The sequence below is a fragment of the Chelmon rostratus genome, chromosome 11 (genome assembly GCF_017976325.1).
Source record: "Chelmon rostratus isolate fCheRos1 chromosome 11, fCheRos1.pri, whole genome shotgun sequence".
Taxonomy (NCBI): Eukaryota; Metazoa; Chordata; class Actinopteri; order Chaetodontiformes; family Chaetodontidae; genus Chelmon; species Chelmon rostratus.
This window is the reverse complement of record NC_055668.1, coordinates 8,807,315-8,829,340: the sequence shown is the minus strand read 5'-3', so window position 1 is coordinate 8,829,340 and position 22,026 is coordinate 8,807,315. Positions and strand designations below refer to the sequence as shown.

The window sequence follows — 22,026 nt, the reverse complement described above, 5'->3', positions numbered from 1 at the left end:
ACCCCCGAGGGCACTCATGCCATCCGACCTGCAATACATGCCACATACTCTGGGAGATGCCACACCACACTCGGTCAGGAAGGTGTCATTTCTCATCTCCATTCATTGAAGCATCATCACGTCAGTCACCCAAAGTCAGGTTGGAGCAAAGGTTTCCATGAAAGGAAGCTTCCTTCCCTCTGTGGCTCTACTTTTGCATAAAACTGAAAACTCTTCCGCAGGCTCATGGGTGTGGGTGTGGTGAATTAGAGCAAGTTTTTTTTTCTGCTGACAAGCTTTCAAATTAATGGCCCCACTGAAAGATAAATGGGCAACCCTCAAATAGCACCTGAGCTTTTTTCCCAGCAGCATCAACAGGCAATTTTCTACTTGAGCCATGAAGGTTTAATCTAAAAAAAAAAAAGTTCCTGAGGTGGTTTTTGCATTTCTGCAAAGACTATAATCACACACACAATGAGCTCTTTTACAGCAGCCCTTAAGACCTCTGAATCAAAATGGCAATCAGCTTCAGCATAACCATCCATATGGTGCATAATAGCAGCAGCTTGTGCGCCGATCTGCATAAACCAACAGACTCTCCCTGTTAGAGTAGTAGAGACTGTGTGTGTGTGTGTGTGTGTGTGTGTGTGTGTGTGTGTCAGGAGGTACTGTGAGGGTGCACACGCACTGCAGACCACAACAGCAGACACACAGACCACAAAGTGACAGTGGATGTGTCTCACAGTGTCTGATTCTCAGGCAGGTGTTGTTTGGTTCGTTCGCTGGAGGAGGAGTGATTACTCTGGTGAGAGTTTACGCGCTTGTTGGTTGTTTTATTTCGCAGGCAGACAGTGAGATGAGCGGGTTGCAGAACAAATAAGCAGGCTCTCTCTTAGAGAAAAGATGCAGCTTGAAGTGTGATGCATATAAATTCAGGAGCGTACTGCATTTGCTGGCTTTTTGTGTCAAATATACAGTGGGCTGCTGGCGCTGCTTTGGTGCTGGGTGCCAGGTCTCCGCATCCTCTCCTGATGGCCCCGGGTTACTGATTCTCTTCTGCCTGGGTGAAGAGCGTGGTGCCTGAAGTGGGACGGGCAAAGAGGGGAAACTCTGGCCCCGTCCCGTTCTCCACTTTTAATGAGCGCTCCGATCATGCAGGAGTAAAATTTCAGGTGGAACAGCGCAGAGCTTGCACACACGCCCGCTCGTCCAAAAGTGCTTTTCAGTGAAAGAGTAAGGATTCGCGAAAAGCTGCGCAGGGAATTACTTTTTAGGAACGCCTGGAGGACTGTTTTACCTTCTCAGGTAGGTTCACCTTCGTTGCTCTACGTGAATGAGGATTTTGAAAGGAGAGCCGCAATTCAGAACTGATATCGCGTTTGCTGCTGCGTGGCGTGAATGAGTTATCCACTTTTTAAATGATGCGTAATTGCGCGTAATTGATGTCCGTCGCGCCCAAGCGATTTTTTTGGTACTTTCGTTAATCAGGTCTGTGCGGAATTTTAACCAACACTACATCAGGTCTCTGCGTTTTTACCTATTAACACGTTTTCTTTGCATTTCATGACTCTGGTTCATTTCAGCTGAGCTTGTGAGATTTGACAGGCTGCTCAAATGAGCGTACCACTGCTTAATTCAATGTTTGTTTTACTTTCTGTTTATTTATCTTAATTTGTCTTTTTCCCTCCAGTAAACACAACCTTCCTCTTTACTTAAGTAAGTTTTTTTTGTTTTGCTTTTTTTTTTTTAGCTTGATGAATTCAGTCATGACATGATCATTCCTAACCTGTGGAAAATGATCCAGCTTTTATTTTTGTTATCTTTTCTATCAGGAAAGCTTGAGCCTTTATTTTGAAAAGACTCATTTTGCGAGTATAATAATAAGCAAACCTGAGAGGTGACATCTTCAGCTTTTGCTTTTTCCTTCTTCTACATTGTGTTTGGCATTTCTTTGTGTTTTCTTTCTGACATTTCTGTACGGTCTGAAGGAGCCTGATCAAGCACAGGTGGTCTGTACACAATATGTCCAGCAGCACACTGCAGGCTCTGGCTTGCACTTGAGCCAGTGCCAAGAATTAAAGTAATTCAGCCAGTTCTGTGCTCGATAAACAAACACTGTCCTAGCAGCGGCAGCCCAAAAGGCTACAGAAATGACCTTGTAGAGACATGTTGGCTTTCATGTGTGTGTGATCTCGCCAATGGTTCTTTAGTTGGCTTGTTGCTACAACACTTGGCACATCTAACACGCTTACAGTACATTTCTGACACCTGTGAATGCGGGGATTTAACACTCCCTGGCACTGGGTGTGTGCAAATACTGTCTCACTTCAGGCATGCCATCACTCAGGAACACTGTGAAACTGAGTTCAGGGCTGGCCATGAGACGCACATAAGCCTCAGTCCCCTTTAGTGCTTAACCCTCGTTGCATTCACGCTGGCCACCCCAGACAAGGAATGTGGCTGCTGCTGAAATGCAGGAAGACTGAAATGAAGCCCTTGTGTTTTGGCATGAAGCTGCACGGCCCTGAATTTCACCACCAATGATGAAAAAGCTTTTAGGGGTGAAAATGTGAAATAGTTTCAGCGTATTATCAATGCTTATCAACTACTTCCTTTACACACATCTAAGACTGCGACGCAGCAGTCACAGGTGTGTGTGGTCTGCCCACGTTTCTTGACTCTGTTTGAAATAAGCACAGACAGCTACTGTACATCCTGTTTGCATTATAGCCACTGCATTCCTGTGACACTCCTGCCAGGTGTGATGTACATCCTGCATTATCAGCTGTCTGTCTGCAGGATCTGAGAATGTCAACAGCAGACCAGTCTTTGTGCAAAAAAGCTCGGCCTTGTGTAATCTTAGTTAAGGTTCTTCTGTGCATGTAATCCACATTGTAGTGAGAATGTTATCCCGAATTGAGTTGCGCTTTAATTCCACAAACTATGTGACCTGTCTGAGCTGCTGGGATCAGCAGGCCCCTGCACAGAACCTTTCATCTTTTGCAGTGGCTGTGAAAATCACTTTGCTTATTCTGTGTACGGATTCTCAAAGTTAATTGTCAGTAATCAAACAAACTGCCAACAGTTTGTTTGATTTGTGTCTCCACCCAGCAGAAATGGGATGCAGGAGATGCTCAGTTTGGTGAAGTGATGAAGTATAGCTGTGCTATAGGTGCAACCCATGCCTTATCTAAAGTCTAACACGGGTGAGACGTACAACACATGGGCAGACTGTAACCCTCCCTGTTTATAATTTAAGGTGGCGCTGAGTCTGAAAGCCCTCTCCAAAGCTATCTGAGCATGTGATAAGCTATCCCAGATCTCATTCTCTGTTTATTTCTGATCCTTCAGTCAAACCTGTGAGTGTATGTGTTTGTTTGTGTGTGTGTGTGAGAGAGAGAGACAGATTGTGTCTTTGCAAGTCCCCTCAGGATCTATTATCCACTGAAGGAAACTCCCCACACTGTCAAAGGATATCATTTGCCCTGTGTTTCATTGCTTGGAGAAGGGGGCATTTAGAGGCTCACACAGAGAACACAAATTAAGACGTCTCAAATTATTGTCTTTTTTTTTTGCGCGCTTCATTTTTTCCTACAATGATGTCATGCCTTGAAGGACTCCGGAACCGAGTCCCTGAGCGAAGGCGTCTTTTGGAGATGTGCCTGATAAAAGTCGCTCTACTGTAAATTGGGGAACATGGTGTTCACGGTTTGGATTTCCTCGCAGGTGTATGACAGATCAGTTTTGTAGTTTGTGTTATCCAGTGAAGCGCGCTGACTCACCTCTCATATGCTACCGGTTCGTCTCCTGTAGACGTTCATATCTGTCCCAGCTTGTTCCCAGCCTCAGCTTTCTTCCCCCGCGAGGACAAATTGTAGTCCTGACTGTGCAGCAGTGATGTACCTGTCAAAGCACAACACTGTGGAAAAATCATGTCAGTGCTCATGAATGTCAGATAAAAATGCTGCGCTGCATTAGGGAAAGTCCTACCACTGCTAACTGCAGCTATATTAATTTTTACCTGAACATGATTTGCTATGTTTGTGGTGTGTAGTCACTCTAAAACTCGCATCATTATATGAGAAATCACAGGAAGCACCTCACACACATTCTATGTAGAAGCTGTAATAGAAGCTGTGAATGTCACCTTATGTTGACCAGCCTGGCAGGACTGTGATGCTTTACACCAATGAAGATCCAGCACACGATGCTATCGTTGAGGTGAAAGATGGTGATTCACATTTGAGTTTTAAAGGAATAGTTCGATATTTTGGGAAATGCACTTTTTCACTTTCTTGCCGAGAGTTAGATGAAAAGATTAATATTATACCTGTGTAGTAAATATGAAGTGACAGCTTGGCTTAGCATAAAGACCGCGGCGATAGCTGGCCTGGCTATGTCCAAAGGTTAAAAAATCTGCCTACCGGCTCCTTTGAAAGCTGGAACAAGTTTGTGTCATCCATTCAAAAACTGAAGCGTAAAAAGCGCCAAACTGTTTCTTGGCTAGGCCCGGTGAATTCCTGGGGTCTTGTCATCACTGTGAGGTTTCCGGCCAACCTGCGGTGGCTGCAGAGAGTCGCCACGCCCGGCCAAGTGATGCACATAACCTCCCTTAAAACCACAACTTGCTGTTTTACACTTACACTTTTACGGTTTTGTGTGAATCACATTTTCAGTCTTTGCACTGTACTAAGTTCGGCTAACTAGTTGCTAGCTCTAGCTTTATATTTCGCATAAAGACACGAGAGTGCTATCAGTCTTCTCATCAAAACGAATAAGAGTGTTTTCCAAAATGTCAAATGATTCATGTAAGGAGTCTGTTTCTGTTTACAACAAACAGCAGAATTTAATTTGGAGAAATTGTGAAACTTTTTTACCTGTGATTGACTGATTTTATATGATGATTAAAACATGGGTATAGTATGTATAACTGTACTCCAGCAGGTTAAAAATGCACTAAAGTCAATGATTTACTGCCTTTGTTCATCCAAGGAAGTTTTGCTAAGAGCATTGTTCTCTTTTTCAGGGACGGCCTATTTACATTTACACATTCACACCTGCGAGCTGCTCAGTCCAGCCACAGTCTGATCTGTCGGCCACAGAGTTCCTCAAGGCCAGTAGTTCTATTGAGGAAAGGACTTTCCTCAGCCAGGTTTACCCTCCTGGAATCCAGCCATCCACCTTTTAGTGACTAATCCGTTCTGACATACGCATCAGTGTGAACTGCATCACATCTGACCCTGCCTCAGAGGTCGCTGTATGATCACATGATCAGATTGACCCTGCTGGTGTGTGGCGGCAGCGACAGACAGTGGGTACAGCGTTCCTTTGCTAACAGGGAGGCCTCAGTCATCACCTCCTCAGGGAGGAGCTCCATCCCACCGGCTCGGTGCAGAGCAGGGACCGGATTAGCTCTCATATTAGCTCATCTTCCAAGACACCGTGGAGGACTTCTTTTAGGGTCTGTCTTAGCAGCAGAGGCATCATTACTACAACAGACCTGCAGTGTCTGGAATGATGTCTTGGCGACTGACTTCTGTTCTTCTTAACACAGGCTTCGACTCGATTTACAAGTTTTAAATCTGAATAACAGACAGCAAAAGAAATGTTCTGTGTCTACTGTAAACAGACCCTATTTCAAACACATCCAGCTTGATGTGGTTGGTGTCAAACAAACAAGCCATCTGAGTGAACACAGTTCTCCATTCCTTACACCTTAAATTACATCTGTGTGTGCTCTCTAATTGAGTCTGACTCCATAGATAGAGGGAGGACTCTCACATACAGTGTTGTGATACGGTCCAGATGTTCGCTGTGGAGCTTCTAATGGGCAAAAACTCTCAGCCTTTTGTAAAGAAATTGGAAACAAGCCGATGCTGAAACACAATCTTAGAGAGGAAGGCCCAACACAATAAAGCCACAATAAATGCTTACAAAATCTTTAATTCGCCATATTGGCTTTACAGATGCTAGAAGAGCTCTCTGTGTTGTTACAGTCCACAGTCTGTCTGCTATTTATTCAAAAAAAAGGTGTATCTCAGTGACACAAATTGACTCTGTCTTGTTTCCAGCTGACCCTACACTCGTCACACTCAGAAATGTTGACTTAAGTGTCCCGAGTTGCTTACAGCAGGTAAGCAGGGTGCCGGAAACGGTTTTCAGAGGATACCAGTGAAATTCTGCTGTTTCTCCTCTCTCTCTAAGGTTGGGAGGTTATACAAGGACATCTGCCTGACCTGCTGAACCAGCATCATGAAGAGGGCAGCACTCACCATCGTCTGCCTCGGTGAGCAACCCGTCAGTCTCTCTGCGGGAGCACGCTGGCTTTTAATACAGCGTCCTTTGCTACAAAAAAAGCTCCTTCAGAATGACTTTCCTGTAAATTCACTCCATCAAACAGCAGCATCCTCTGCAACAGAGGTCTTGTGTGTACAGTAAACACGCTGATAATTATGTTACTTTGTCTGCTATTATGCGAAACTCCCTCTGCCTCACCCACAGCGCTCCTCCTGTCCTGTGCTTGCTGGGCCAAGCCTAACGGATCAAAGAACAAGAAACCAAAGCAAGGTAGACATCATCGCAAGCCTCAACCCAAGTCTCTAATCTCTGTCAGTCCCGGGGTACAGGTTCTCGACTGGCTCGCTCCACTGCAGCCGCTTTTAATTCACTTATTCAAAAAAAGGTTCATCTGTGTCTAAATCACTTCATTATGAAAAAGGATTTCAATTTTAATATATAGACTGTGAACAAAGACGTGGATCTTTGTGCTTTGCAGGGCAGAAGGTGTCTAAACATTTATTATAGTCACTGAAATTGCAACTAACAATTGAAACAAAACAACTAACAAGCTCTCCAGAACCAAAAGATATTCAGTTAACTGTCGCACAGTTAACTGTCGCAGTTGAACATCACCTAACAAGCAATGCTGACCCATCAAAAATTCTGTCTTGAACCATCTCGCTCTTCTTCTTCTTTCCCTCCGCAGTTGTTCCAGCCATCGAGTGTGACGTCAGAGCAGGAAAGATCAATCTCCCGGAGTTCATTGTCAAATGTCCCGCTCACTGCAAGGAGACGAAGCAGCAGGTCTATGGGACAGACGTGTTCGCCTCCATCTCCAGCATCTGCAACGCGGCCATCCACAGGTTAACATGGAGGGATGAATGTGTAATAAAGCCTATGTGACAGTCGCAGCTGTCTTTTGACGGTTATATCTGATTAAAAGCGTTGTGTCCGCAGTGGCATCATCACCAACGCAGGAGGAAAGGTGATCGTGAGGAAGATGGCCGGCCAGAACATCTACAAAGGCAGCAATTCCAATGGAGTGCGCTCCCTGTCTCTCCCTAAGTGGAGGGAGTCGTTTGTTGTCTCAGGTATTAGTGATGAAATAAACGTTACGCACACTCGTTTATGATTTGGCCTCCAACAAACAGCCGGCTCTGTTGTGTTTCAGTGGGGAAGCCCAAGAAAGGGGTAATCTACCCATCTACTCTGGACTACGTCCCTTCAAGACCAACCTACGTGAAGACAAGTGAGAGGAGGGTTGTTGTTACACTCACATCATGCATGTATTATGTGAATATGATTTTGGGTGCATTACATTTAGTTTGCCATTGGGTAAACTGACAGATGTCCAGTGGTTCACAATGATAGGACGATCGGATACGTCTTTTTAGACGTGTAGACATTGATAGATAGATAGATAGATAGATAGATAGATAGATAGATAGATAGATAGATAGATAGATAGATAGATAGATTACAACTGATTAACAACTTTCAAGTTGAGATCAACTTTCAAGTAAAGAACTCAAGTAAGTGGCAACAATACAATACAAAATACAAAATAACAATATAAAAAAAATTGTGAAATAAAAATATAGAACTAAGCTGACATCAGCTAACATCTGGCTATACAGGATAAACATCTGAGCAGTTAAATATGGGCACAGTAGTGCATTTGTGCAAAATGACAGTGTGCAACAGTCGGTTTGTCCACACTTGGGTCCAGTTATTTCAACAGCATCTCATTCACTATATTTTAGTAGATAGATAGGATGTTTTCACAGTGAAATGCGGTCATGAAAATGCTGTTGAGACAAAGGAAAAATGCAACCCAGACATTTAAACTCTCATGTTGCAGCAATTTTAGGCCTGTTTTAAGCTCTAGACATCTTTTGGCCTACATATCACCAGATCAGTGCATTCTGGGGACTAAAGGTTACTGGATAGATATCCCTGCGTTTGACTCCGGCATGTTGAACATTGCTCAGGTTGAATGGGGAGTCTGAGCGCAGCAGTCTGGTGAAGAATGTCAAGAATGCATTACTACACAGCAGTTACTGTAGACGTTCTTCCCCCCCGTCCGGCCGTTTTGTACACAGCCGCCTCCATCTGTCGTCTCCTTTCAGGTCAAAAGGAGGCCAAATCCCCCGCGGCCACCACGGCGCTGCCTACGACAGCAGCCCCTGAACCATCCACAGCTACAACACCTGAACCCACTACCACCACCGCCACCACCACACTGGCTCCCACCACCACTACACCTCCACCACCCACTACCACCAAGGCTCGAGCTGCTGTCCATAAAGTCAGGGATGCAGGTGATTTAAACAAACACTTCGATCATACATCATTTTTGAATAGCTACATGCACAAAAAACTCACTCTTCCTTCTAAATCAATGGATCCATGTATGTTACGTGGAGGATTGTGTATTTACTTGGATGCAGGATGCTGTTAATGATCCAGTAATGCCGATCCACACAGATGATCCACTGCAGCCAGTGTGCCGCCTAACTAACAACATTAGCAGCTTGTAACTAGAAATGCTGTTTGGCAGAACAAGCATTCATTTGTGTGAAACTGAGTGATGAAGACGAACGATTGCAGCTGGTAATTACAAGTCACAACTGCAATTATGACAAATTACAGCTGGTCTGTGATGAAGTTACAGTGCTTTCAGTTGCCTGACTGACTGGCTGACTTAACTGTACACTTGATCACCAGACCGTTCATCACTCGTGATAAATGAAACCACTATCAGATGCTAATCGCTGTGAGTCATCTGCCCTGTTTTGGATAGAAATGCAGCTACAGCGAGTAGACAATGCTGCAGTATCTTAAGGTATGTGTGTCAATGAGATGGGCTGTGTGCCAGACAACCTTCCAACCTTTCTCTCTCCTTCATTTTCTGTAACATAATCTCTACCCTTTCCATACTGGCACCCCATTTGTCTTTCTTCTATCCAGGCAGCAGTCACCCATACCTTGCCTCTGTAGCAGCCGCAAGTTCAAGTAAGTGAAAGAAAGCAAACTCGGGTCGACACAGTGGGTTGTTTTTTTTTTTTCTTGGTGGCTCGAGGGGTTGCGGCGGTGTTGCTTTACACTGGGATGCAGAGGAACGTCTTAGAGCCGCGCATGGCGTGGGGAATAGCGTGCATCAGGATTCATCATGTATTGTCTATGACAGGTGGTCGGGTTTTCAAAGCAAGTTTGTCTTTATCGGTGGCACAACTTGTGTACTTAATTAGTGAAATCAGTTAACTTGTTTTAAGCCAAAAACTTAAAACAGAAAATCCATGACCCGGGCTACTGGTTTGTACTAAATCCAAAACTATGTTGAATTTGCTACATTTGCATCTAATTTACATGAGGGTTTTTTTGTCAAAATGTGCCCACGCTCTCTTATTCTCAACATTGGTATAGGACAGTCACAGAATGGTCAAGGAAAGAGTTTCAGCCAAGGTATGTGAATACTCACTGATTCTGCAGCTCTTGGAAAGTCCTTTACACCACAATTCAAGTGAACTAAACCCTGGCATTTCTTCAAAGTATTCAGAGGAAGTGCCTATCCGAATAGATTCCCACAGCGTGCCAGTGCAGGTAAACCAAGCTATAATCTTTCTGATGTGTCTTTTTTCATCTCATTCTTTCATTTAATAGAGAGATGTTTGCTCTTTCTGCTTCTTTTTTTGTACCAACACATCAACTCTGCATGGCATCTCTGTTCTGTATGTGCACAGCTGCTTTAAAACACTTGTACTAGTGTCCTAACACAGGGCCAGACCCGACTGCTCTGGACTTCCGTTCTGTTGTCTTTCCAGTAAAACACCATTGAATTACAGGATTCAGCGATGTTCACTCTGTATTATCAAGCATTTATTATCCTTTTCTGTTGAGTATAATGTAATGTTTTCATGAGAATGACTCTTTAAGAGTCTACAGCCATGATAGCAGCTGTTAGGCTGCACTTGGGCATAGAGGTGCTTTGAGCTAAATGCTAACATGCTCACAAACGCTAATATGCTGATGTTTACAATGTTTACATACCATAGCATAGCATGTAGCATATATCACCAATGCAATAATGGATTGACTTTACCTGGTACTCATGGGTGGAAAACCACCTGAGACAAGAGGTTGTTTTGATCCAGTAACCCAACAGTAATGTAAAATTACAGCAGGATACATGGATGAAGTCAATCCAGTGTTGTGGAGACTTTCTGTGGAGAGATTTTGACCTGATTGTGGTGCTGGATAAAAAATCAGAGAATCACCAAACTCGTTATAAGATACATCCTCAGGGCACCATGAGTTTCTGAACCACATTTCATGGCAATCCATCCACACGCTGGTATCATTTCCTCTTTTCTCATAACAAAACACATGATGTCACTGTGAAATGTGTTAAGCTCATCATGCAGTAGATACGTTACTCTCTTATCTGTCAATGCAGATAAACAGAAGAATGTTATTTCATGTTGTCTCATAATACGTTTGTCTATGAATCTTGAACTCAGGTATGCGCAGACCAGAGGCAGGGTCGGCTATCAGGAGGCAGCCATCCTCTCCAGTTGGCCCAGGTCAGCCTCGTCAGTAACACACACACACACACACAAACACACACACACACACACACACACACAATCAGAATATCAAACAGGTAGACACGGGGAACACTAGTGGGACTGACGGGGAAAGAAGTCTTTGTTGGAACAAGAATCCAGGAGATGCAGATCGCTGTAAGTCTGACCCTCATATCCACACCAATGAGCCCCTGTGATCTTCACCTCAGGGTCACTGCTAATCCACTCCATCAAGCATCTCCGCTAACATTCCTTTCGCGATAACCGCTGTTCTCTGTCATCAGGTGCGTCCTCTCGTTCATGTTTTCCTTCTCTGTGATGAAAAGAGGCAAATGAAGCCGAGCTGTTTAGGCCTGCGTCCACGCCCAGCATATATCCTTTTGTTTTGGATATCATGCTGTGGAGAAAATGCCTTCAGCTTAACTCAGAGCAAAACAGCTGGGCTGCATTTGCAGATGGAGCCCCCAACCTGAAGCTATCTTCTGCCCCCTCTTTCTCGCTTTTTCTTTCTCATTCTATCTGCCTGTCTCTTATTGCTACAAACAGCTTTTAACAGGGTTCAGCCAGCCCCACCCGAGCGGACTCCAACCATGAGCCAGTCCAACCCCGGTAAGTATATCCAGACCCAAAGCGGGAGTCCTAGAACTGCACTGGGGGACACATTTACTGATGTAGAGAAGTAGACAGGTCTGATCAAACAAGAGGAAAACTAGGGCAATAAAACTGGTTGAAATGTTTTATAAAGCAGCGCTAATGTTTACCCTCTGTGGGATGCTGTGGTTCAATGCTTGGCCATCCTCTATAAAGGACAGGCAGAACTTTAACTGTACCCAAGACTGAAAAAAAGACCAGTGAGTATGCCTCAAGGAGGAGCAATGATGTGATATCATTGTCCATCTTGTGCCATATCGCCACTATTCTTAGACAGCAGCAAACTCTCAACTGGCTCTTCTGGGTAAGACCACGATGAGAAACGCGCTCTGTCAGTGCTGTAATAACATCTTATGACAGATCACATCTGGTCTGGCCTCTTTGCCTCCCTTGTAAATGCTTGCAGAGAGGGGAGACATAGATTAAAGCAGCAGCACCAAGTGGCCCGGTGTTGCTCCCAGAGAGACGTGTGACCCAGTCCACAGCGCTGCAGGATCTGGGTCCACTCTCCAGCCTGTCAAGAATAGAAAGCTCTCGCCATTCAAACCAGGCTAGGTTTGGCTCACCGAGGAATGCGCTTCTGTTTTTGTGTCTGTGGAATGCAAAACCATGGATCCCTAAACTTAGACTGAACTATGTCCAGTTAAATGATGGTTGATTGTATGATATGATTTCTAAAACGCAGTGTGAGCTGTTTCAAGCTGGTGCATCATTTATTCGACTTGTCTCTGCAAAGACTTACGTGTGTGAAGTATGAGCAGTGTATAGAGCATCCAGATTGGTAGCTTTTGGATAATAATGTGATACTTTATTGATCCCCTTAGGGAAATTCTTCATGCTTGAGGTCAGAGGTCAGAGGTCAGGATCAGCCACGCAGCAGCGCCCATGTAGCCGGCAGGGATTCAATGTCTTTGTCAAGGATACTCCAGCAGCGTGGAAGCTTGCTGACGCTGTCTCGAGTCTTGAACTCTGATTTATGAGCTTTGCCACCCGGCTGCCCCGAACAGATGTTCAAATTTATTGCTCAGCTTTCTGGAAACATTACGATGCAGTTTAGCCTAGCCTTTGTAATGAGATATACCCACTTGATAACCACGAAGGTTCATGAAAACCTCCCTAAAAGATTTCGGTTTGTTGGGGTTTTTTTTAAAGACTTTCAGAGAAATTGCATTTTATCAACACTCCTGCAAACAAATCGCAAACTGAGCTGCAACCAAAGGTGAGTATCAGTATCCCTGGTCCTGTTTTGACCTTCTGGCCGCAGTGGTCACTGAAGTGGCATGATCAGGAGAGTTAAACCCAATCCTGTTAAAGCACCTGTTTCATCAGAAAAAACAACACTACTGTCTGCCATATAGCACTGTGCCTTTGACCAGCAGCAGATTAGGCTAATCTCAGCGTCATACTATCTACACTGTCCCTGGTTTGACACCAACTTTAGAATAATACTCCCACGCTTCGCTGGGCTGCTGGCTGGGCTCTCCCAGCCCGTCCCGGTCAACAAAGGCCCTGCTCACTAGCTGCCACTGGATGGGAACCTCAGAGCCCAGGCTGTGTTTGTGTAAGCGACCCATCCACCACAGGGAGGGGTTAACTGAAGTGTGTTGTCATGACTCAGGCAGTTTAGACAGACGTTGCGCACTGTTATGGTTTCGCTCAGCTGTTTGGGCTTCTAGTGTTCGACTACGAGAAATGCGAGAGTCAGGCCGATTAAGCTGCCACATGTTGTTTTTGCCACGTCATAAGTCGAAACTTTGGGTCTGTGTGGATTGTAACGCCAAAAGCAGCAGGTAGAAAATGGAAAAATGTGAAGCACGTTTTCTCAGAGAGTCGGGCTTCGTGTGCCTCTCTACCCTGCAGGTAAAACGAGCGAGGCCGAACTTCACGACAACAGCCTGTAGTTGCTCACTCACCGTCTGTGTGCGTGACTACTGTGTGTTTGGTGTCGAACTCAAGGCTGAACATCTTGTGCATACCCCACTAATAACGTGGCAGGTTTAGTGGAGGTCACAAGCATGCTCCTCCTTGACGCTTGTGCTGAACAGCTTTCTAATCTTCCCCTGCACAGCTTTTCCCAGAAGGGATTGGCCGCCCCCCTCCTTCCCTCGTCCTGATTGGTTCCCTGGAGTTCGACGGCCAGCAGGTACCAAATACAAAACAGATCATCCTTCTTTGGCAACTCATAAACACAATCAAACTTCAATGTAAATGTTTACTTTAATGCTCAAACTGAGTTCTCAAGTTCTCTTATGTCTGGTTGTTGTATCATGTATCACACCATTAGACTACGGTGTCAAGTTAAATGTGAGTGACATTGTATTAACTTACCCTCCCCTTTACTCTCTGTCAAAACAAAGCAACAGGCTACAGCCATGCTAGCAGCTCTGTGAGACTTACACACAGTGGTGCTTAAAGCTAAATGCTAACGTCAGCTAACATGTTGACATCATGGATCTATTCAGAGAAATTCTTAATACATCCATGGTTCTTAGTGACAGTGCTAACATGCAGGTATAATGTTCACTGTCTTAGCTTACCATGTTAGTATGCTAACATTTGCTACCTAGCATTAATAGAAAGTGCAGCAGAGGCTGATGGGAACGTCATTAGTTTAAAGTAACACCCTAAATGTAACCCTTGTAGCTGCTGATGCCTCCACCCTCTCTGCTGTACATTCAGATGTTAGTTACGCAGCGCCAGACTCAGGATACACGTGGAGTGAGACGGACACACCTGAGATGACAGGTAAGCCAGCCTCCCTCAAAGGCAACACAACATGACAGTTTGGCGTGTACGGCCTCCGCTCACAGCGGCAGGCCACTGCGCCTTTAATCTATCTAGGTTGCATGTGCAAACACAGCATGCTTGTGTGAGTGATACAGTTAGGTATCTGCTGACCATGTATGTGTTGAATTGGCTCCGTCTGCGAGTACATGCAATGTGTCTCTCAGGATGTTGTGTTTACATGCCATCTGCCTGCCACATGAGAGGTTCCTGTGAAGTGTGGAAGACAAGAGCATAGGGCAGGTTTATTGTTTGTGCATGTGTGAGAGAGATGCCGTGAGGTGATAATTCTGGACAAAGCCGTCATTTTCACTGGTCTGGGATTGGTTGGGAACAATATGTGACCAATCCCAACCATGGAAATGTGTGCTTTTCCCTCCGAAGTTAATTGTGGGAATACTAATGGGTTTCACAACATCCTCCTCTAGCTCGGGATCACAGGCCTGATATCTCAGAATATGAGCGCTGGTTTTATAACTTTGGACCGTACCGTAAGTGTTTTTCTATTCTATTTATTCGGGACTAACAAGTCTTGGGGTTCAGGTTTTCTATTGTCGTATGTACAGATTGTGCCTCTGGAGATGTAAACCCTCATGAAAAAAGACTTTTGACTGTTTTTTTTTTTTGTTATTTTATGGCACAGAACTGCTTTAATTTCTTTCATGTTTGATTTAGTGTTTAACTGGGGTCTCAAGGTGAGGTTGGTGTTTCTTCATCTAACCTCCGCTTTGACTTATTCGATTAGTTATATTGTAATACACTCAAAACTAAAACAGGTAATAATAATAAAATCTTAAGGAACTTATCTCATTGGGCTCGTTGACAGTTGGGCCATGACACTTAAGGAACACTTTCCATAAGTTAAATAAGATACCAGTTTCAAGTAGGTCTTATATGAAGCTACAGCCAGCAGTCACTTAACTTAGCTTAGCACAAAGACTGGAAACAGGGGCAAACTTGCCTGGCTCTGTCCGACGGTTACAAAATCAGCCTACTTTTTACATTTTGGGTTTTGTACAACTTGAGCAAAAGAGATATAACACGCTTATTAGTGAGCTTTACACAATGTCTACACTGGCTGTGCAGTGAAAGCAGCACATTAGCAGAGCTTTAGCTCGGTCCTCCGCCTGTGTCTACACAGGATGCATTCAGGCACAGCACTGAGTGCAGGTCATTTTTAGGTCATGCTGTCATTTTTGCGGCGCTTAGAGTCAACACACAGTCACTGTAGTAGAAAATAGAGCTGAAGCATAAAAATACGCTTTGGGTGGGGGCTACATGCGTCAAACTACAAGCTGTTGTGCAAATAAAATAAAAACTTCTGTTCGTTTTGTCAGACAAGTGATGATTGAAAAACACAGCTGAAGCACTTAATGTGTTGACAGGCCTTTCCAGGTGCTGGTAGGTGGATTTTATTACCTTGGAACAGGGCCATGCTAGCTGTTTCCCTGTGCTTCTAGTTTTTATGCTAAGCTAGGCTAATCACCTCCTGGCTCAAGCTTCCTACACAGACACGAGACACGTGGTCTCAATCTTCTCCTCTAACTCTTTGTAAGAAAGTGAATAAGAGTATTTCCCAGAATGTTGATCTATTCCTTTACGTGCCATCAAAGGAAAACACACTTGATTTGTTTTTAGTCACATCCTTCACACTAAAAAATACAAACCACTTACAATATGGCCCACTGACAAGACACTGGCATGTAAAAGCCCTCACTTCCAGATTACAGGTCATGGTTCCATGTGTTTGATGACGCAGCCGAGCCACCAAATCTAAGTAGAAGGGACGTGGTTTGCAAAAGCCAGTGGCTGAGCCATTTCCAGCGTGCACCACAAACATAGCGCCACACATCCAACCCCATGAAACATGGTGCCGGTGGGAGCAGGCCGTAATGCCATGGTGTGTTTACGTTAATTTCACATGTGTCGTCTGTCACACTCTGTCATCGCTGATGTCTTTACTTTTAGTGCCTCGTGCCACTGACTCAGATGGCAACCGTAAAGTGCCATTGGATACCACCCATACTAGAGGTGAGCAGTGGTTACCGTAGCTACAAACACCTGTTTGTATCCAGAAAGGCACCAGCTTGGACACAACATATTGCAATGCAAACTTAATTCAGACTTTGCTCTGTCTTTTGCTCTGCTGTTGAGTAAGCGCTGCTTTAGCTTTCTAATTATAAGTAGAGCTGAAAAAGCAGATATCACATTTATTTAACCATTTATGAAGAGGAAACCAAGAAACCTTTTTTTTTATAGCTAGTGTATAATAATCGGTGATAGTTACTTGCTGCTTTGTGGTAGAAATGTGCTAATGCTGAGCTTGTATCTGTGCAGTGGAGCCAGTGGATGCATGGAAGCCAGAAGCAAACCTTTATGAATCAGGTGAGATAGCTTGCACTACTCCTTTTTCTGCCTCGCAAACAAGTCACTTTGCCGGTAAGTCCCCAGTTGTGACTGTAAGTACAAACCAAACCGAGGCTATCCAAGGCAAAGCATCTGGGTTTCTGCTCAGCCTGTAATTGTAGGGATTTAGAGTTGAAGTCAAATGCATGGTTGCTTGGGGATAAAACCAGTTCCTGTTTGGTAAAGTTTTCGCCACAACAAATACCGGCTAAGGTTTAGGATCCCTGGAAAGTGGACAGCTGCGAATGTTCAATGGAAATTTTTACCAAACTTCCAGGTTGACTTTGCAAAAGTTGTAAGTTTTGTGGTAAGAGGACAGAAAATTTAGGAAGGTGAATTTCCATGACACATGATTTAATTGCCCTGGATGGTGACAAGGTATAATTTTAGTTTTTAGAATCCACGTGTCAATGATTTTCAAAGGACACAAAAAACTGGGAAATTTATGAAACCGCTTTCTTAAAATATAATGCCTACAGAGTGGATTTCAGCAGTATAGCAGAATTCTGCGTTGATGTCTTGTATGTTTCTTGATTTTCAGGCTTTAATGTGAGAGAGCAAGAACCTGTACCCAGAACACCTGAGCCTGTGTCACAGGGAGACCCAAGTATGTCCCTCATGCTTATTTTATTACATAATTCAAATAATTAATTATGGCCAAAGATTTTGGCCATCCTTGTGAAAACTGGGGCAGAGTATTAATTTCAATGTCACTGTGTCAAAACCTGTGGCGTGCATTAAAGGCACCCAGTAAACAAACACAGTCATCTTTGCATTCAGTGTTTAACAAAATCCCATTGTATGTATGAATGGATTTCCTTCCTCATAAAATATTTGCAAAGACATTTTTAATTGCATAAAATGAACTGTTTACACTCTTCATCTTCTGTGCCTGTGCTAGCTTGTTGCTATGTTTCGACACAAATTGTCAGTCCGTGAGGGAGTTTTGAGCCGTCTCCAGCAATGTGTAATACTTCACTCATGTGCCTGCACAACACAAACAAAACGGGTGCCCAGATTTAAAAGTGGTGCTCTAAAAAACTCCATCGGGTGCCTTTAATCTCTGCCACGCTGATTTTTTGCTACTACTGCTGCACGGCGTCAAAGTGCAATGTTTTTAATTTCACACATTATGGCTTAAACTGGTAACAAATCCATTTCCGAACACATCATTGAATCTGCCTAAACATTGCGGTGTTTCGTGTTTGTGCAGACTGTAAGGTGGACCTGGCCTTCCTGATGGATGGCAGCTGGAGCATCGGGAAGAGGCGCTTTAAGATCCAGAAGGACTTCCTGTCTGAGGTGGCTCAGGCCATCAACGTGGGTGTAGCTGGACCCATGATGGGCATCATCCAATATGGGTAACCTCACTGATCCTGTTGGGTTACTACGCACCATTTTTAGATTAACAGAAAACAAAAACATGTGGTTGCTTGATGTTTTGTCTGAAGGGATGACCCGGTGACAGAGATCAGTCTGAAGTCTTACTCCAGCTCCAGAGAGGTCAAGTCAGCCATAGATAAGGTTGTGCAGAAAGGAGGCCTCTCCAATGTGGGTGAGTGACCCACGGTCAGCTGCCAGCTACAGTAAATGTCTACACACACAAGTGTGAAAGTGAAACGGGTGTAATTATCGCATGGTTTACTACCCAGGCACATTTTCACATGCAAAGATGGAATTAAATCTAAATTTGCTGCGGGACACTGTCAGCTAAATTACAGTCCTGTTTCTGTAAGCCCTGTTTTTCCTCCGCTCTGACCAAAAAGCATTTGGTTTTACCATCCCGAGGGGGTCAGCTTTCTGAGGGCAACTGCTGTTTTTCTGCTCCGGTTGGTGCGTCAGCATGCATCCACTGCCACATGTGTCTTTATGACTTGCTAAATTTTGCATTCACGTACAAATAGTGTTGTTGTGTTTGCCCAGAAGTGCTCTCTAATCATACGACAGTGTGAGTGGTTGTAAAAGCTTCTATAGTCCCCAACAGGGCCTCTCCCGTTCTGCCATCGTTCAGACTACCAACAGGACTACATGATAGGATATCACTATTTTTGTCATGATATGCAGTTAAAGCAGGGCATGTTTTACAGAGAAATGAACGAAATACACACACTACCATAAGTTTTTATGTTGCATGCAGTTGTGTTTTTTTTTTAGGTTGCTACTGTGCGTATTGGTCAGTTAAGACGTACATCTCCCAAAAAAAACTTCAATCCATTGAATTTACATAATGAGCACTTTTAAAACTCTAATTTTCAAAGTGTCTTTTTGTATAATGTCATACTTTGCAGTCCATGTGTATTTTTATTCACTTGCTGAGGAGCAACTATGTGAATAATGGTTCCACTCCCTCATTTATACCACAGACTTGGATATAAAGTGGCTGTAGCATCTATTTAACTGTCTCCCTGCTGCCCCCTGGTGGGCTGACAGGAAAGGCCCTCACCTACATCAACAAGCAGTACTTCAGCGACGCCAATGGAAACCGAGGAGGGGCTCCTAACGTGGCCGTGGTGCTGGTGGACGGCTGGCCCACAGACAAGGTGGAGGAGGCGTCTCGGCTCGCTCGGGAGTCCGGCATCAACATATTCTTCGTCACCATCGAGGGCCCTGATGACAACGAGAAGCAAAACCTGGTTGAGGCCAACTTTGTTGATAAGGTGGTGTATCTTCACAGAGCCGTGTCAGTGCTTCATGAGAACATGGCAGTTTGAAACAAAGCATATTTGTTATTCCGCAGGCTGTGTGTCGGACAAACGGCTTCTTCTCCCTGCCTGTGGCCAGCTGGTTTGCGCTGAGGAAGGCCGTGCAGCCCCTGGTGAAGAGAGTGTGTGACACCGACCGCCTGGTGTGCAGCAAAACCTGCCTGAACGCCAACGACATCGCCTTCGTCATCGACGGCTCCAGCAGCGTGGGAACCGGCAACTTCCGCACGGTGCTGCAGTTTGTGGCCAACGTCACGCGAGAGTTCGAGATCTCTGACACGGACACGCGGGTCGGGGCCGTGCAGTACACCTACGAGCAGAGGCTGGAGTTTGCCTTCGGCCAGTACAACAACAAGGCCGAGCTGCTGAACGCCATCAAACGCGTCAACTACTGGAGCGGCGGGACCAGCACCGGTGCTGCCATCACCTACGCTGCAGAGCAGCTTTTCAGCAAATCCAAACCCAACAAACGCAAGATCATGATTGTCATTACGGACGGGCGCTCCTACGATGACGTCAGGGCACCTGCACTGGCTGTCCATCGCCAAGGTTAGAGGTCAAACACTAGAGAATCGGAAAAATAAGGAGATTTTAAGCAGATCGAGTAAAGCAGAGATAATTTTCTTGCATCTTTAAAACATTTTCAAACTGCACTAAATAAAATAGCAAATGCATGATGATAATCTAAAAACTAGAAATTTTTACTTCCTTAACACCTAAAGGTTTGAGTAAAAAAGAATCGACTATGTGATTACACATGGAGCTGTTTCCTCCGGTGTGTGTCAGACCACAGCGAGGTGTCAGCCAGCGTGTGTTTGATGTGACAAACACATGTGAGGGCCGCGTTGGTAATCTGCTGTCCCCTCCTTTGATCTAGGTGTCATTGCCTACTCCATCGGCATTGCCTGGGCAGCCCAGGATGAGCTGGAGTACATCGCCACGGACCCCGACAAGGAGCACTCCTTCTTCGTGGACGAGTTCGACAACCTCTACAAATTTGTGCCCAAGATCATCCAAAACATCTGCCAGGAGTTCAACTCCCAGCCCAGGAACTGAGGACGGACAGGTGGAGGACAGGTGTAGAGAGGGACATCTTGATCCTGGTCTTAACAGAACACTGACTGTAAATTTGCTCACTCTGTTGCCCAGATGGCGGAGCTGGATTGGCTGCAGCGCCCCATATTTGAACAGGGAGGGGTTTTGAATTTAGGTGAGGATTTTGGGTTTGAACAAAACAAATCTTAAAGTGAATCAGCATTCAGTCCCAAATGTACAGATGGTGCTAATGGTAAACGGCTTGTATACACAGTTACATACTGACATCTCTTCATACTGTGGTGCAGGTTGTTCTCAGTTGGTGCCATAAAGAGAACAGAGCATCCCCATTTAATAACGGCACTAATCAGTCAGCTTTTATAAAGGGTTTAAAAGGTGTAAATAAGGGTTTTAGTACTGTAAGTAAATCCTTAACTAATGCTTTATAGATAAGTTATAAGCCAATAATCAGAACAACATTTGGGTTGCCAGGTTGTGAAATATCCCCCTAGATGGTGCTAATCCTCTTCTGGCATCATTGCGCGTCATGCAAACCTCTCTAATGCAGCGTTTGTGAGCTGCAGAACATCTGCACCAAAATTCGCTCATTAACAACCAGATTTGATGGATTAGATTTGTAACCACGAGCTTGTGAAAGCAAGTGACACGCAGGAGGAGCCAAAGGGACTTTGCACACCTTGGGAACCCAAAGATTGTTCTTCATTAAAGCGTTAGTAAACGATTCATTAACATCAATAAAGCCCTGGAGTGCAACTTACATAACCGTATTGAAAGTCGTCTTATTAGGAGGTGGTACCAAAATGATTAACAAACATTAAGCTACCTTACTGGGATATGGTGCCTGCAGAGAAATGTAGATTTAAAGCATGCCTAGCACTTCCTCTTATGGCTTAACATACTTCATAAACTTAATAACATGGTGCTTTTTATACAATTCTCTGTAAAGAGGATATACTGTCATAGAATTGGTGCATTTTGATCTTCTTAATAGGAGAGATTTGATTGTAGGGACATTGTTAAAGTTCCTCTCAAAGACTATGGTGCTGATATTGAGTGGTAGTTGAAATGAGGCTTATGCGCGACAAAGCGGGTGTGAAAGGCAAATCAGCAACATGGAGGAAAGAAGTGGACTTGCGTGAGAAGCGAGGAGAGAGGAGCTTTTGTGTCTGAGAGCGATGGCAGGTCATGAGTTTGCTTCTCTGGATTGAAAGCAACCGATCTCATCACTCTTGTTTTCTAATAGTGTGGTCGCTTCTAACATTGCAGGCATTTCTGTTTTGTTGAAAGAGTATTTATGATTTTCTCCCTGTTATGTCCTGTTTGTACATATGCATATTAAAAGCCTTTCGCTAATAATGTTCAGATAATTGATCAATATTTTTTTTTTTGCAATTTTTAATAAAATAAAGAAAATGAAGAGAACTTAAAGTGATTTCTCCTGGAGCCTTTTTTGAACCGAACCCTAAACACACACTCCTGCTGTTCTGTACTCAGTCGGATCTGAAGACAGACATGATGCACATATTTTTAGATTCAGTGTGGATTCCAGTTTCTGAGGATGATCATCCTTTGTACTGATATGT

At 44.3% G+C, this 22,026-nt stretch overlaps 1 protein-coding gene across 8 annotated transcripts; it reads left to right on the top strand.

Moving 5' to 3' along the window:
* The first annotated feature begins 839 nt into the window (after positions 1-839).
* vit (vitrin) lies at positions 840-21,865 on the top strand. 8 transcript variants are annotated; one of them, XM_041947186.1, is made up of 23 exons: positions 840-1,284; positions 6,184-6,265; positions 6,481-6,546; positions 6,965-7,121; positions 7,216-7,349; positions 7,430-7,507; positions 8,388-8,579; positions 9,229-9,273; positions 9,685-9,723; positions 9,811-9,861; positions 10,779-10,841; positions 11,391-11,453; positions 13,564-13,638; positions 14,175-14,240; positions 14,708-14,770; positions 16,248-16,310; positions 16,617-16,664; positions 17,227-17,292; positions 17,899-18,046; positions 18,137-18,240; positions 19,116-19,342; positions 19,423-19,936; positions 20,265-21,865. In XM_041947186.1, exons 2-23 carry the CDS (start codon positions 6,232-6,234, stop codon positions 20,441-20,443), a joined length of 2,475 nt encoding a protein of 824 aa, XP_041803120.1. In that variant the 5' UTR covers positions 840-1,284; positions 6,184-6,231; the 3' UTR covers positions 20,444-21,865. The 8 variants fall into 8 exon arrangements, with proteins under 8 accessions (XP_041803120.1, XP_041803119.1, XP_041803124.1 ...); XM_041947185.1 differs by having other exon boundaries at positions 14,139-14,240; XM_041947190.1 differs by lacking the exon at positions 11,391-11,453.
* Positions 21,866-22,026: the final 161 nt, after the last annotated feature.